General features: G+C 35.3%; 1 protein-coding gene across 3 annotated transcripts; it reads right to left on the bottom strand.

The window, feature by feature from the left end:
* Positions 1-944: 944 nt before the first annotated feature.
* Positions 945-12721, bottom strand: LOC120333355 (protein disulfide-isomerase 2-like). 3 transcript variants are annotated; one of them, XM_078119563.1, is made up of 12 exons: positions 12462-12721; positions 10883-11080; positions 10178-10311; positions 9615-9752; positions 8649-8762; positions 7859-7984; positions 7155-7355; positions 6838-6958; positions 5636-5817; positions 5109-5177; positions 3204-3653; positions 1291-2903 (listed from the first exon to the last, which is right to left on the bottom strand). In XM_078119563.1, exons 1-12 carry the CDS (start codon positions 12613-12615, stop codon positions 2724-2726), a joined length of 2067 nt encoding a protein of 688 aa, XP_077975689.1. In that variant the 5' UTR covers positions 12616-12721; the 3' UTR covers positions 1291-2723. The 3 variants fall into 3 exon arrangements, with proteins under 3 accessions (XP_077975690.1, XP_039256695.1, XP_077975689.1); XM_078119564.1 differs by lacking the exon at positions 3204-3653 and having other exon boundaries at positions 945-1381; positions 12462-12715; XM_039400761.2 differs by lacking the exon at positions 3204-3653 and having other exon boundaries at positions 945-1381; positions 5067-5177; positions 12462-12713.
* Positions 12722-14862: the final 2141 nt, after the last annotated feature.

Raw genomic sequence — 14862 nt, 5'->3', positions numbered from 1 at the left:
CCCTTCTCATGTCTTTACTGAGGCGCCAGATTGTCGCTACTTTTTCATTCGTTGTATGCATGGGAAAACTATTTTGTTGTGGCCCAGCTATATGGACCACCAACAAAAAATTCTGCACACCCCTGGTTTATACAATGCGATTATAAAAATTAACCTGAAAATTTTGTTTCTAGTCCATATAATTTATTTTAATCGAGTCGATTTACTGAAGCAAAACAATATTACCACAAATTTGTATTTTCTCATGATAATCTTACAGTCAATGAAGCAGAAGAAATATACAACATGTTAACACTTTTCCATAACCCACCTCCGAACTTACTGACTTGTCACTACAAAATGATCGTCATATTTATTATCATATTACCAATCCTTATTTCGAGTTAACATACAATTGCGCCCCATACGACCTCGAAATCCGGCTACTCTTTCGAAGTTCACATCTTAAACCTGCTGTGTTTTTTACCCTTCTTATGGACTAGTTTTTGCATATATTCGGTTTTGTCCAATATATATATGTATTGCCTTTCGTGTAGGCGGATGGGCATGGACGTGCATGCGTAGAGGGTGGGTCCGATTTGTGATTCCACCGTTCTTTGTCCGAGTCTATTCGTTCGGAGGCGATGTATGAAAACGTCGTCGCCGAGTTCGAAGAACTTCTTGGTTCTTGGATACGGACATTGCTGTATCCTGGTCTTATCGAACCGAATTGCACCCTATGTTTGTGAGCAGGTAGTAGTCTTCCCCGCCGTTAACGCAATAGGTGCCCAACATAGAACTCTTCATTCTCTACCACCTGCTCAGACGATCCGACAAGGGATATCCTCTCGAGAGCATTGCCAGGAAGACCAGCTTACAATCAGTCAACCACGCACTAAACACTCCTCACTAGAGCATTAAAGCTGCTAATACATGCTTTTAACAAAAAAAATAACGCGGGAAGATTTCCGAATTCCTCATTTAATCCCCGTCAAAATTTCAAGAAATTAAATGCATAGATGCTGAACAGACACCAAGATAAAGATTTCAAATATTCATGCTGTCAATCGCACATCTTATTAATCTGAAGGGACTCTTTTAAATAAAGTTAACAGAGCAATAGAGCAAATAGCTGGCTTGGCACAAAAAAAAAATTGTAAAACCGAAAAATGGGTCAAGAATTCCTATGGCACACTTCTCAAAACAAAATAGAAATGCCTTCATCTAAATTTACTGCTATTTCATGAGGGGCTTTAACACTCTTTTGCTGCTTCACAGTCCCAGGCGTAACGCTCAAAAAATCGAAACGACTAATAATTTCATTTTATAATTCATCTTTTCCATCGGTTGTTTGCTCAACTTCCTCTTGTTCTTGATCTTCGGCCTCTTCATCAATATCCTCCTGGGAAAAAAGAAAACGTTCGTTAACATAATATGTTAAAGCGCAGAATATCCAAAGATAAGTTTACGAAGATGGAATGAAAAATATAATCAGGATGTGAAACATTATTCTAGAGTAAATGAAAGTAGTTTTGTTAGGATGTTGCTACTATCGTTTTTCGTTTTTATTAGCTGGATGTTTTAGTTGGGAAATTCAAATTATCCTATTAACAAAGCTATGGACAATCACACATAGAACACAAGTATATTCTGGTAAAAAAAAATGGCAGGACTATCTTATTACATTAAGGTCATGCATACCAGGAATGATTTGATTCAAAAAATTAAAAGTTTGCTCTAGTGTTAAGTTTTGCAAAGATGATCTAATGCGACACAAACAACGAAAACAGTCTTGGTTACAATGCAAGTTTTAGCACAATTTCACCCCATGAGACAGGAGGGGACTAGTGAACTGGCACAACACTGGAATTCATATTTTTTGTGATCGTGTTATCCATATTGTCTATAATTTTAACTGGTAATATTGACAAATTAATTTTAGTTTTATTTGGATAATCCAACAAATCGCGCAAGAAATTGGTTATCGTCACCGATTATTGCATTACTGATATCATTGCGCAATATTATCTCTGGCGTACCCCGGAGCTGCGTGTGGCCTCGTCTTGTTAATAAAGATGTTCATATTTGCTCATTGGATAGAATGCAAATTAAATTTCCCTCATCTGTAGTGATCTATTTGGCTGCTCTATTTTATGCAATGTGGTTGCCTAGTTTACTTGTTATTATACTGTGCATCGGGAGATAAGATTTCTCCATCACTTGTTTTACAAGCATGTCATGATTGTGTGTAGTTTGGTTGTTACGAAAACGATTCCATCCTGCATATCATGAAATGTCAATTTTTATCTTACTTTAGACTAAATACTATATATATTAATCTTGTGCAGATTCTTCGCATAATTTAAAACAAAGCCTACAGTACAGAAGAACAGAGTTATGAAAATGCAGCAATTTCATATTCGTATTATGTTTTTTTAATTTACTTTCGAATCGCAATCTGATATTTCTCTGCAATAAGTCTCCTGACCTGGATGTGGAAATCTATCATAAACACCTGGCAAGTCGATTCATTTCAACAATTTCTCATGAGCGCTTTTATATTCCAAGTACTTTTTTTTTTAAAACTTAAATCAACAAGTAAATTTTCCTAATACACCACACAAAGGCTTTCAGTGATTTGTTAAAAACGACCGAAATACAGCAAGCTCAGTTCAACCGACAGCAAGTCCATCAAAATTCACTCTCGCAATCTATTTTTCTATAACAAATTTATCAATTTAATCCTAAAGTTCTTGTTTATCGCCTTTGCTTTTCTCTTTCAACTTTTCTGTCGCTTGCTTTAATGCATCCATATCACTTTTTGATGGCATTTCTTCAGCATGATCATCTGCATCATTTCCAGATGGCATTTCTTTAACGTCACTAGGTGGCATATTTGCTTCCAAATCTTTCATGAACGAACCCTTGAAAGTTCAATTTCCGAAGAATTAGTTGTCAGACAAAATCACTGGTATTTCATGCTTATACTGCAAGACCTAATTCTCCCAACCTTTAATAACTAACGATATTGCTTATCCCAAGCCAGAAACTATATAACCAATTCATAAGAAACGCTAGCCATGAATACCAAATACACCATTACTAAAGAAAAGACAATGTAAGCGGTACCACCTATTCATTACCATGCTTCTAATCTAAATAGTATAAAAACTGTAAATATATAGACTTTCTAATAGAATAGGACGCTAAGACACACAAATTACCGATTCAAAGAATTCTGCCATTTCCTTATCAAACTGTTGATTCATTTCCTCCATCTTATTTTTCAGCTCCGCTAACTTTTCCATTTTTTGTTCTTGAGTTAAATTCTGGTACGGGTCCACAAAATTCTGCGCTGTACTATTGACCTCAGTGGCATTCAAAGTAGCATTGTATAACCCGTCGGGAATTTTCAAACCTTTTTCTTCGGCAATCTCTTTGAATCTTTCTTTAAAATGAGCTGTGATTTCATCTTCCGACATTCCTCCGAATGCACCAGAGAGACCAGCCTGGCCCTTTTTCTGTTGTTTCATATGTTTCTGAGCAGTCAATGCCTCCTGGTATTCAGGCATTTTATCAAGTTTTTCTTGCAATTTGTCTTCTAAATCATCAGGTAACTGATCGTCACCTGGATGGGAGATTCCTTCATCCTCTCCTTTCTTACGTGGAACAATCTGAATCAACATTTTAACTATCACTGGCAATATACAAGGGATAGCAGCAAGACATCATGTACCACATAGATAGACTGCTGAGTTCTCCAACAAATTTCCGATTTGACCAACAATTCTTAACTACGACCATTGAATAAACCCATACCATTAACTCCTCAAACACCTGTAACTTGGTCATGCATTATAATTAGCTTTAAAACTAATGAACACAGGTCGAAATACTAAACCTATTTGCTTCACATGTAATACCTTCGCTTACTCAACATGCAACGTAAAACTAAAATACACAATATTTAATACTACGTCATTTGCCATTTGCTTCTCATTCTCCAGAGTTAATTAACAACAACCAAGTGCACACTGGAGCAACAGAGCGCATTGAATAACATACTACAAAAATCCAAAACCGTTGTGTAATTTCCACAGAATCCACACCATACCTTTATTACTAAGAGCTAATTTCAGATCTACAAAAACCAACAATTCTGATCTATCATAGATAAGCACACAAAGCTTGCATTCCATAGTTTACCAATTAGTATTGAACTATTAAGTTAAAACTATTTTTGCTGGAGATAGCGATGCAGTAGTGATTTACATTTGGAGATATGGGTTGCTTTACTCAAGCAAAATGATAAAGCAAATCGATTTTATATTTAGGAATTTTTAGGCATTTAGTGTTTAATTTTTTTTTCAACATTTTGAAAACTGCAAAAATTCTGTCATTTCATTCTGCGATTACTTTTTGTTAAACTGATCAGGTAGCCGATATAACTACTGCAAAATCGCTAGTAACTATTAAAAAAGGTTGAAAGCAACTACCACAATGCAAACTAAATCACTACTCAACAAATTATGTTTGTGATTCTACTGACTACTGGTTAGTAAGTTTAAGTAAAATTATGTGGTTGAATTTTTCTTGCTAGAAACAAAAAATTAACCCAATTTGATGACTACTGCTACAACTAATGAAGTTCGCCATTCGCGAATTCTCGGAAATTCATTATTGTACCAATTCAATGTTTAAGGGAGATCAAATTCTGTATGAATGTACAAATTCAAAAATTTTGAAAGCTGTTTATATTTATAAAAAATTTCTATAAACCAATTTTAATATCCTGGCAAAAGCAGAGAACTGATTAATAATTCATATTTTTTAACCACACAAATGCATGTATTCATGGCATCATAAACTTACCATATCTACTTCAATATGACTCTCATGAAACCATACATTTGCATAGGCCACAAAATTGAGTGGCATTGGCATAACTTCAACTACATTAGCCAGCAAGGAAATCATTTCCAGATCATGATTCGTTGACGTGTCTCCTGGTTACGTGTGACTACACGTAACCAGGAGACACGTCGACGAATCGAAAGATTTCCTGACTGGAATCTATCACTACACACCTCTTCTAATTCTTCATCCTCTTCATCGCCACCACCACTTACATCTTTTCCGTCGGAATCAATAAACTTTATCATAGCCTCCAGTGTCCTTGCTCCGTTATAATCAACAACCTATATAAAGAAAAAAATCAGTTTATCAAATACTTAAAAAGAATCTTGGCACAAAGATGGAACTCTACCTAAATTGGGTTGATGACAATGTATTCTCATAACTTAAAGCCTCCACGGAGTGAGAATTCAAACTATTCAAACCAAGAACTATTCAAACTGTGCAATAACCGGTGTGCAATTTACACACAACAATAGATAAGGATTTAGCATTGAAATTCCATCTATTTAGAAATAAATGTAGCATATATTGAAGAAAAAGTGGCGCAGTGTCACTGCCTCTCTAAATTTAACGCCGAAGTACGAACCTTGAACAACGATACGATTGTTTTCTGCAAATTCAATGTTCAAAATTTTAGGACATCTAATACCACACTACACATATAATCTGTGATCACTTTAAGATCATCAGAAGTGAGTTATTTACTAAAACTCCATGACGCAGCAATGCACTATCTTACACTAGATTCTTGATCGTCTGGGAAGTATTTGAGGGTGGGGAATCCCGATACTTTGACTTCTTCGACTTCGTTGGCTGTTGAATCCATCTTTGCAATTACGATGTCATCTCTATCGGCGTATTTTTCACCCAATTTATCCCAGATGGGAGCAAGTTGTTTGCAATGACCGCACCATGGAGCATCTAAAGGACAACAACAAAGCTGAATGTCGCATGCATGTTATGTGGTTTAGTTGAAAGAATCTGATTACTAGTAATGACTGGAGAATAGAATTAACATATCAAATGGAAAGATGTTTTATACCAGAAAATATCCAAATGAATTTGGAACATGAAACTAAGTTTATATTCGTTATGCACGAACAATTATTACAATTGTTTTCGAACCTGATTAAAACTTATGTAATATAGATAAACCACATGTAGAAACAGAGACTTGCGTACTAGTCCATCTTAGAATATATATTGCTAAACAATATATACTGGCTACATGACGACAATATTGCACTAAGATCACGATGACTTCTGTATTGTGAACTATAATAGTAGACTATGCACGGTCTGATTAAAATATCGTGCAATCATGTATGAATGAAACTAATAAAACTATTCATGGCGCAACTCGGCACCGGGCTTTGGGAATAGATATTCTCAGCTTGTGGGGAATAGATATTCTCAGCTTGTGCTACGTGGATGATTATCTAATACTGAATACAGTTTTCTAAACATCAACTGCTCATGCTCACTTCTCTCCGGTAAGATTTCGGAAAGTAAAGTAGTGTTGGAAATGACGCTACTCTGATGCCAAACAAGTCATTTTTCGAGCCGTCGATCTTCGCAATGATCACATCGGCAACATTCCGATATTTACGACCCAGAACCTCCCATGTAGGAGCAAACCGTCGACTGTGATCACACCAAGGTGCATCTGGAGGGACGAACAAGCATGAAAATTTTTTGCGTAAGAACAACGATAAGCAATTGCAGTATGAATACTGTTGAGGTAGATTACAAATTAAGAATGGACAACTAAAGTTGTACAAATTCATATGTAAAATTAAGAGAAACGACTATCATCTTGAATTGCTTAATAAAACGTCTACCTAGCCATGGCAAAGCTACCTACCACAGCACAAATCTGTTTTAACATTGAAGTTCACAAACCCAAACGATTTACTTGCTAAAAATATTATCTTCACTTACAAAATTCAACGAAAACTTTCTTCTTAGCATCAAAAGCAACTTCTCTGAAGTTCTTTCCGACGAGAACGTGCACAGGTTTCTTGTTCCAATCTTCTGGAATTTCCTCTGTGTTCATGTGACGCTAAAAATGTTTGAAAATTGTTAGAAATCCGAATGGAGAAAGGTATTTTAGGTATGATGTACCACAAATCCACAATATCGTTAAATATAATAAAACTCAGTGACAGCGACAATAATTCTGTTTTTTGTGTTCGACGCGATCAAGTTTGATCGAATATACAGAGGTATAACTAATTAAATATTATGGAGTTAGTTACCTTGATGTTTCCATCAACAACCTTTTGTGTGAATTCAGTGATAGATTCAGTGGTAAATTCAGTAGATTCTGGCTTGTATTTGGCCATGTCTTCATCCATCTTGATGATACGATAGTCCGGGCAATCTTTTGGTGAGAGACCAAAGAATTCCATAACTCTTGCATTTTCTTCAATATCGGCATCAATGTAAATGAAAAGTACCTAAAAAAAGCACAATTTCAAACCACAATTTGAAATTACTTCAAGTGAAAAGTTGATCCCAAACACTAAAATAAGAAAAATCAATATGAAATTCAAAAATTTATTGAATTCAATACAATAGCCCACTGGTCAGCAACCTTTAGCATTGAAAGAGCTTTCTTTGGCATCCGTTTAGTCAAACTCAAAATCTACTCAGAGCCGCAACATCTACTCTAATTTGAGGGGGTTATTGAACTCCCAGAAAAAAATCACTTATGATGGATTATTCTGGTTCTTACCGAGAAGCCAAATAAGTGACGATTGATGCAACAATTCAGTTTACGACGAAATGAAAAAAACTTTAAAAATGAAAAAAAAACTTTGATCTGACAGATTTGATTCAACTTAATGCGACCTATTTTTACCGCTGACTTATACATGCTGTTGATGTGATTTTTTTTTTTAGAACAGTCTCAGTACATTACAGAGAAGAAATGCTTTTTTACTATATATACTCTACTTACCTTGCCCTTGAAAGATTCTGCAGCTTTTCTGAATTTTTGTAAAAGATCCTTGCTGCCATCGTCAGATTTTTTGATAAAGAGAAGATTGTGTGTTGTGATTGCTCCACCGAAGATTTTAGGAGCAGACTGAGCATATAATATAAGGAAAGGTTATTTATACACCGTAAAATTATATACAGGGTAACGTATTAGGGAAAGGTTATATATACAATGTGAAATTACATACATGGTATTACACACATGGTAACTTGGGATTTACCGGTAATAGGAATGAAATTGGATTAATGGAATAGAATATATAAGAGTAAAGGAGTTTTATTCCATTATAATAATTTGAAAAAATAAACTTTCATTCCGTTAGTGAAAATCATCATACACGTAAAGGTGAAAAAGACTTGAAAAACCTAATTTATAAAAAAAAAAGGTAAACCAGAAAATGGTTCACAAAAATACTAGGTTATAAAATTTAGCAGAGGAAACCACATTCCTTCACTGAATGCTAATATCAAAAAGTAAATGTTCCAAGCACCTAAAATTACTCAACGATTCTTAAATTTTTAAACTTGCATTCAGCAGAGCACTAAGGCACACTAGAATACTCTTTTACCATGAAACACATGCACAACAATGCCATTACCAAATATTTTTTCACCAAAATTCAAAAATTGCAGCTAGATAACATTATATTCCTTTCATCATTGAAAATTAGAGCAGAACCATGGCCTAAAGACCGATGATTTCAACAGAAATCTATTGGACCAATGATATTAAGGTTTATATCCAGTCTTACCTCTTGAGTAAATTCACTAACGAGAGGGAGTTGATTACCCTTGATGAAATCTCTGACGCTATCTGCCTCAGTTCCAGAACCTTCATATTCCATTTTTGGTTCTTCATCTTCAAACTAATAAATCAAACATGCCATTTCTAGCAACTACTCCAACTATGTAAAACACGATAAAAGTAAAACATCTGCTCAACATGCCATGTAGCAACCCAGTACCAAATTTTTAAATTCGCTGACAAGACCAAAAATGCTTTTTAACAGTTATATGTATAAACTTAGGAAACCAAAAATTCGAGTAAAAGCCAAATAGGACCACATAAGCTGCATTCAACTAGATCGGTATATATATATACATCATGTTTTGTTGTAGATATGCAATTACAATATGGTGGCTTGATACATGACATATATCCAGCAGATCCCCAATACCATATATTTAGGCAAACCGACTGATGAACTACAATATGCCACCCTCCAAACTCTTCTAAGAGCTTCTCCACAAAGGAAATACCTGTTCATTCATTTCTTGCAAAAATATCCATGTTTTGTCTAAGAGCCAGGCCCCCAGTTTATCTTTACTGAGAGTGCCTTGGAAGACCTGCCTGGGCTCGTTCTTTGAAATAATGGATGAAATAAACAATGAACTATGCTCAAAATTTTGAATTTCTCAAAGCCAGCCCAAGTTTAATAAAGAAAAGGTTCAATGGTATGCTTTGGTAAGATCAATGAAGCAATTTTAGAATATAGCATAGTACATTTCATGAGACTGACACACAAAAAAATATCAATGTGAACCATGTATTAACAAGTGGCACATTTGACATTTGAAATACATTGAAATACAAACAGCAGTTTGATATTATTTTTTTCATTGAAACGAGGCAAGTTTAAATTCTACGCTTGAAAAGTCTACGACTCATCTGTCATACGGTAAACAGGGAAAATTAAAACTATGGTAATCTAACTAACCTTTCTGAAGACAACAATTTTATTTTCACCGATACCAGCTTCTTTGGCGACTGCAGCATCAGAAATATGAGCAAAGCTAACATCATCCATTCCATCAGCCACTTCTATGTACACTTTAGAATTTGAGCTTTCAGCATCCTATAATATAACACACGTTAGTAAAAATCCATGAAACTTTTTTTTAAACATGTTATTAACAAGGCTCTTAAGTAGTCAGGATATTATTTTTTGAAAGAACTGTAATCCGATGTTGACACTACCCATGTGAGTGCTTTTTTAAACATCAACTGATATCAACATTAACTGTTACACACCCCTGATTTAAAGCGAAACTATTCTGAAAATAAATTGTTGTCTATTGTTTCAACGTTGAGTCAGATGGTGGGCATGGAACATACAATGCTAACTAATTAATTCCGACAAATTTATGAGTACTAGGCCATTGAGCAACTAGAACTTCGTCACATTTCTCAGAACTCCTTGGAACCTAAACCATCAATAATTATATTTTGACCCTAACTTTTGATAAAAACACAGTACAAGTTGCATTTAAAGTCACTTACAGGAAAGAAAGCAACAACACAGACATCATTGTCTCCCTGGAATTTTTCCAATTCCTCTTTAGTTTTAAGTTCTCTGGATGGTGGTCCTGTCTTCTTTTCGAGCCAGGTAACAATTTCATCAGCAGTACGTCCTCCTACATTAAAAATATAACTTGTTGTGGAAAAAGCAATCAGCAAAACAAAAACATAACTACAACTAATCATGCTATAGTCAACTATGTTCAAAGTACCACTAATAAGGAACATTAAACCATAAACACCAAATAAATCAATTTTTCACATTACGAAACTTTTCTATAAAAAAAAGTTGGATACTCGGTACCATATCACATGCTCAATTCAGACATATTTTAGCCAAAAATTCGAATTTATTGCCAGCTATTGCAATTCCTAGTCCTTTTCCAAATTCATGCATTTCTCTAACCCCAGTATTCTAAATCACAATTTCTTGCCATCATATTCCCAAACTTTTTTTTTCTTAAATAGCATAATAGTGGGAAATCCAGTGATCTTCAATTTCTGAAGCACTTCTTTACAATTATCACCATTGACTTTCGCAACCGCAACTTTAGATTTTTTCGCTTTCAGTTTTTTAGCGATCTTTATCCATTCAGGGGCGAGATCACCGCAGTGAACACACCAATCTGTGTCTGGTCAATATAAATCAAAAATGTTAGTAATATATATAAGTATTGAAACACAGACCTTGATATTCTAATGGAACGCCATTTTTGAAAAACTTCAAGGTAGGATATCCTTGGACCTTATATTTTTCTGCTAATGTTTTCTCTACGGTAGCATCAACTTTTCCCAGTTTTGGTGCCATTTCTTTCTCGAGCAATTTCTTGGCAGCTTTGGCATATTCGGGGGCCAGAGCTTTGCAATGTCCACACCATGGAGCATCTTTTAAAACAAGTTTATAGGCTGATGATATTTACTGAAATTAATTTTGGATATTCCTTTGGTTAAGTATAGGATGTCATAGAAACAATACAGCTTAAAACAATAAGGGTTTCTTACGTGTTTACAGACTTTTAAGACAAGGCGGTTTGATTTGACTTGTTTTACATTCACAATGAAAGTGGTTAAAAATACCAACTCTTGATAGTCGTTGTAAAGCCAAAAATGATTATGTCTCATTTTTTTGTTCTACAGCGTGACCCCAAAACATAATAACACTAAAATGTCAGATTTTATGAATTAAACCCATGGTTTGGCGAACAGCATGTTCAGAGCATAGGTAGCTAATATTATTAAACAGTGATAAAAACAACTTTAGGCAAAATATGGAGCAAGAAACAACAACATCACTTTAGCATTTGTGTTGACGATTGCACAGTTGATGATGATTAAGTGGACATGGGACAATAGGCTATTCAGTGACCCTTTGCAATAGGATACAGTTCTGATTCTAAAATGTCCCGACATCCGATTCAATGAAACTATTTGTCTCTGAATGCAGAATGCGCCAGATCGTGCCATGCTCGTCTCTGATAACAATTTAAATAACTACTGACATGCGTCAGGCATCACATCGTCAAAATTGTGTTTTTTGCAAAAAAATCTCAGATGCTGCTATAAAATATTTTTTTCAGGATATCGAATTCGAAGAATCTGTGGCGTTTTCAGATTGGGTTTCCCTTAAGTTTAGCTGTGAAGTGCTGTTTGCTGATTTGTGCAGATATGGTAACTCAAACAGACTCATAATACTGTAATAGAGTTGTGTGCACTCAATGTTATAATGCCGTTCAATGTGGGAGCTAATTTTGGAATCGAGAGTACCCTACCGCACTGAAACGGAGCAGTTTGCAAGAACTGGTACCGGTAATTGATGTCTTTTAATTTGGGGTCTATTCCTGCAAGCGGAGAACTGTGTATGGCGCTGCCGCTATACTTAACGGCATGCCAGGCATGTGCAGATGTGATGCTGATAATAAAGTCTGCTGCAATGCTTCAACCTTCCGGCCATTAATGCATTACAGCATGGGACAATAAAACTAGTGCAATACAATCATGATCTCCACTCTGTCAGCACTTCCAGACTTCATCAACAACTAGCTTAGTTTCAATGCAGAAGCGAGTTTGAATTACTTGAACTGCAGAATTTAAGAATGGACTTTTCACAAATTTCAGGAAGGTCAGACAGTCAGAAGGTGCATCTGCAGATTCAGAGATCTGCACAGCTGTAAGTACTGCAGTACTGAAGTAACTTACATACAGTACATATGCAAATGCGTTATATCTAATTTAAGTAAAATACGGTAAAATGCATAAAGATACTTACAGAATTCAACAAGAACCATACTGTTTTTTTCAATAACGCCATCAAAATTTGAGTCTGTCAGAATTAAAACATCATCTTCAGTCTTCACTTCTTCATCTCCCCGTGCGAACACGAAAAGGGCAACCAAAAATGCAGGTACAATTCGAAATAACATTTTTCCTATTTGTTTAGTCAATCCTAAAACCTTGTTATATCTAAAACGACGACAGATGTCAGTCCAACTACGAAACTAGTAAAAGAAAACTATAGAGCGACCTATGCCTCTTATGGTTATTTTAAGACACTGTCATTTTTACGTGGCGCCGTTAGAGCGAATTGCGCATGCGTTGTGACCTCAAGTTATAACCGTGTGGCAATATGATTGGTTTAAAATCTGTACAAACCAGGAAACTAAACAAATTTGAGTCTTCCCCGTGTCCAAACGGTTTTCGTGTGTAGGAATTAACCGTTTTCTCGTAATTGTAAACATATGGAGATGCTTTCCGCCCCGGGCCATGCTAAAACGCGAATCTTGAGAAGGTTTCATATTACGTAGTATTGTTTCGTTCACGTATGTTTAGAAAGGTAATAATGCTACATTTCAAGCCGGTGAATTCATTGTGTTTGTTCATACAGTCCCACAACATGTCATGTGTCATCGGTCCGACCGGTCCGACACAATGTTTGATACAAATCTGATATACGAACCAAAAATGGACCACGTAGAGATTTAATATTTCGTCAAACATTATAAAACATGCATCACAATGAAAGCATAATAAAGTAACACACGAGTATGGACTGGAGGACGGGACACGTCATCAAAATCGGTTCACGCCATATTCGGACCAGTTGATATTGATTTGTACCAATTCATTAGCTTATTAATTGTAATTTCAGTTTATTTGATATAAAATACAAATCTCAAACTACTGGGTAGTAGCTTATTTCATCAAAAGAAACTAAATGAATATCATTTCGGGTTACGAAATAACTTTACAATAGAAATTGAATTGGCAAAAGTATAAAAATACACAATCAAAACATATGTATGATAGAGAGATAATCGCGGGTTTCATCACGGTATTCGTAGTATTTCCCTGTAATTATTAAATTCCTTTTTGTGTGGAAGATAACAGTTCATTGATGGCATCTCACCACTAAAATACATTAGCTACATTTCAGGAAGATAAGATAAGTTTATTTCGACTCCATAATCAGCAGATAGGCGATAAAACGGTTGATAAAAACAAATAAATAAAAACTGATTATGGTATTTTAGGAAATTTAATTCTCATTGGTACTATGACATTCTTAGTCAGAGCGACGAATATAACAACACTGAAACCATTAGTTTTGTTGCAAAACGAAGCTATTCGTTGCATCGTATTCGCAACAGAGTCTAATACAGTGGTTCCCAACCTTTCTACCCTGGCGTACCGGTAAAATTAAATAAAATGTACCGTACCCGAGGACCGACAAAAAATTGAAATGAGTTGAAAAGAAAGAATAACATATATTTGCGTGATATAATGCAATGTTTTTAGACAAAAAATCACAATTGAAAACATTTTACACGAAGAAAAACTATCAAATAATGTGCCGACCAAAAATTGAAATGGGTGGAACATAAAGTAATACCATATATTTGCGTAATGAAATGCAGTGCGGGGCACCCATTATGCGTAAGAAAGGCACACATAAAACATCTCACATAAAAACATGTACATGCCAAACATAATTAACTCTAGTGAGAATTTCGCTTCTGTTTCGTTTCCAATATAGGATTGCAAACGCCAAACGAGGCCTTAAAGAAGTTTTTGCAACACGTAGCTCTGCAGGGGCGTGCAGCCGATTTTCGTTTCAATTAAAACTAGTGATGAAAATGTTTTTTCGCATAACGCATAAGTAACTGGTTGAAAATACGGACAACAGTTTGATTGCTCGATTACCTAGCGATGGGTATTCGTTATCAAGAGATATATATCCAAAATTGTAATGGTGATTCTTTTTTTGAATCTGGACTGTAAAGTAGAATCACAATTTCCATCAAGCTTTTTTTTTCATCGGGTTCATCATATTGATCATTCTGTAGTTGATCTACGCCCCAAACGAAATGAATTTACATTACAATGACAAAGTCGTCGATAACTTGGCACCTTGCTCAAAATCCTACTATGCCTGCTCAAAATACTGGAAAAGATCTCTGCGGCCCATCCTTTTTTGCGCGTTTCGTGACCACCTGCAGGATCGCAACAAGTTCATATATATCTTACTGGAATATTATACTGTTCTTGGCTGTTTTCTGGTTTAAACTAAGAAATAGGCATAACGTTTTATATGGATGATCATTAGGGTTGCCAACTATGAAAAGTTTCAATAAAGGACATAGATTACTGTCAACATTTATTTTGTAACTTGC

This window comes from Styela clava, chromosome 13, assembly GCF_964204865.1.
Source record: "Styela clava chromosome 13, kaStyClav1.hap1.2, whole genome shotgun sequence".
In the NCBI taxonomy this organism is placed as follows: Eukaryota; Metazoa; Chordata; class Ascidiacea; order Stolidobranchia; family Styelidae; genus Styela; species Styela clava.
The sequence above is the reverse complement of the archived record's forward strand: the minus strand, read 5'-3'. Positions and strand labels throughout refer to the sequence as shown.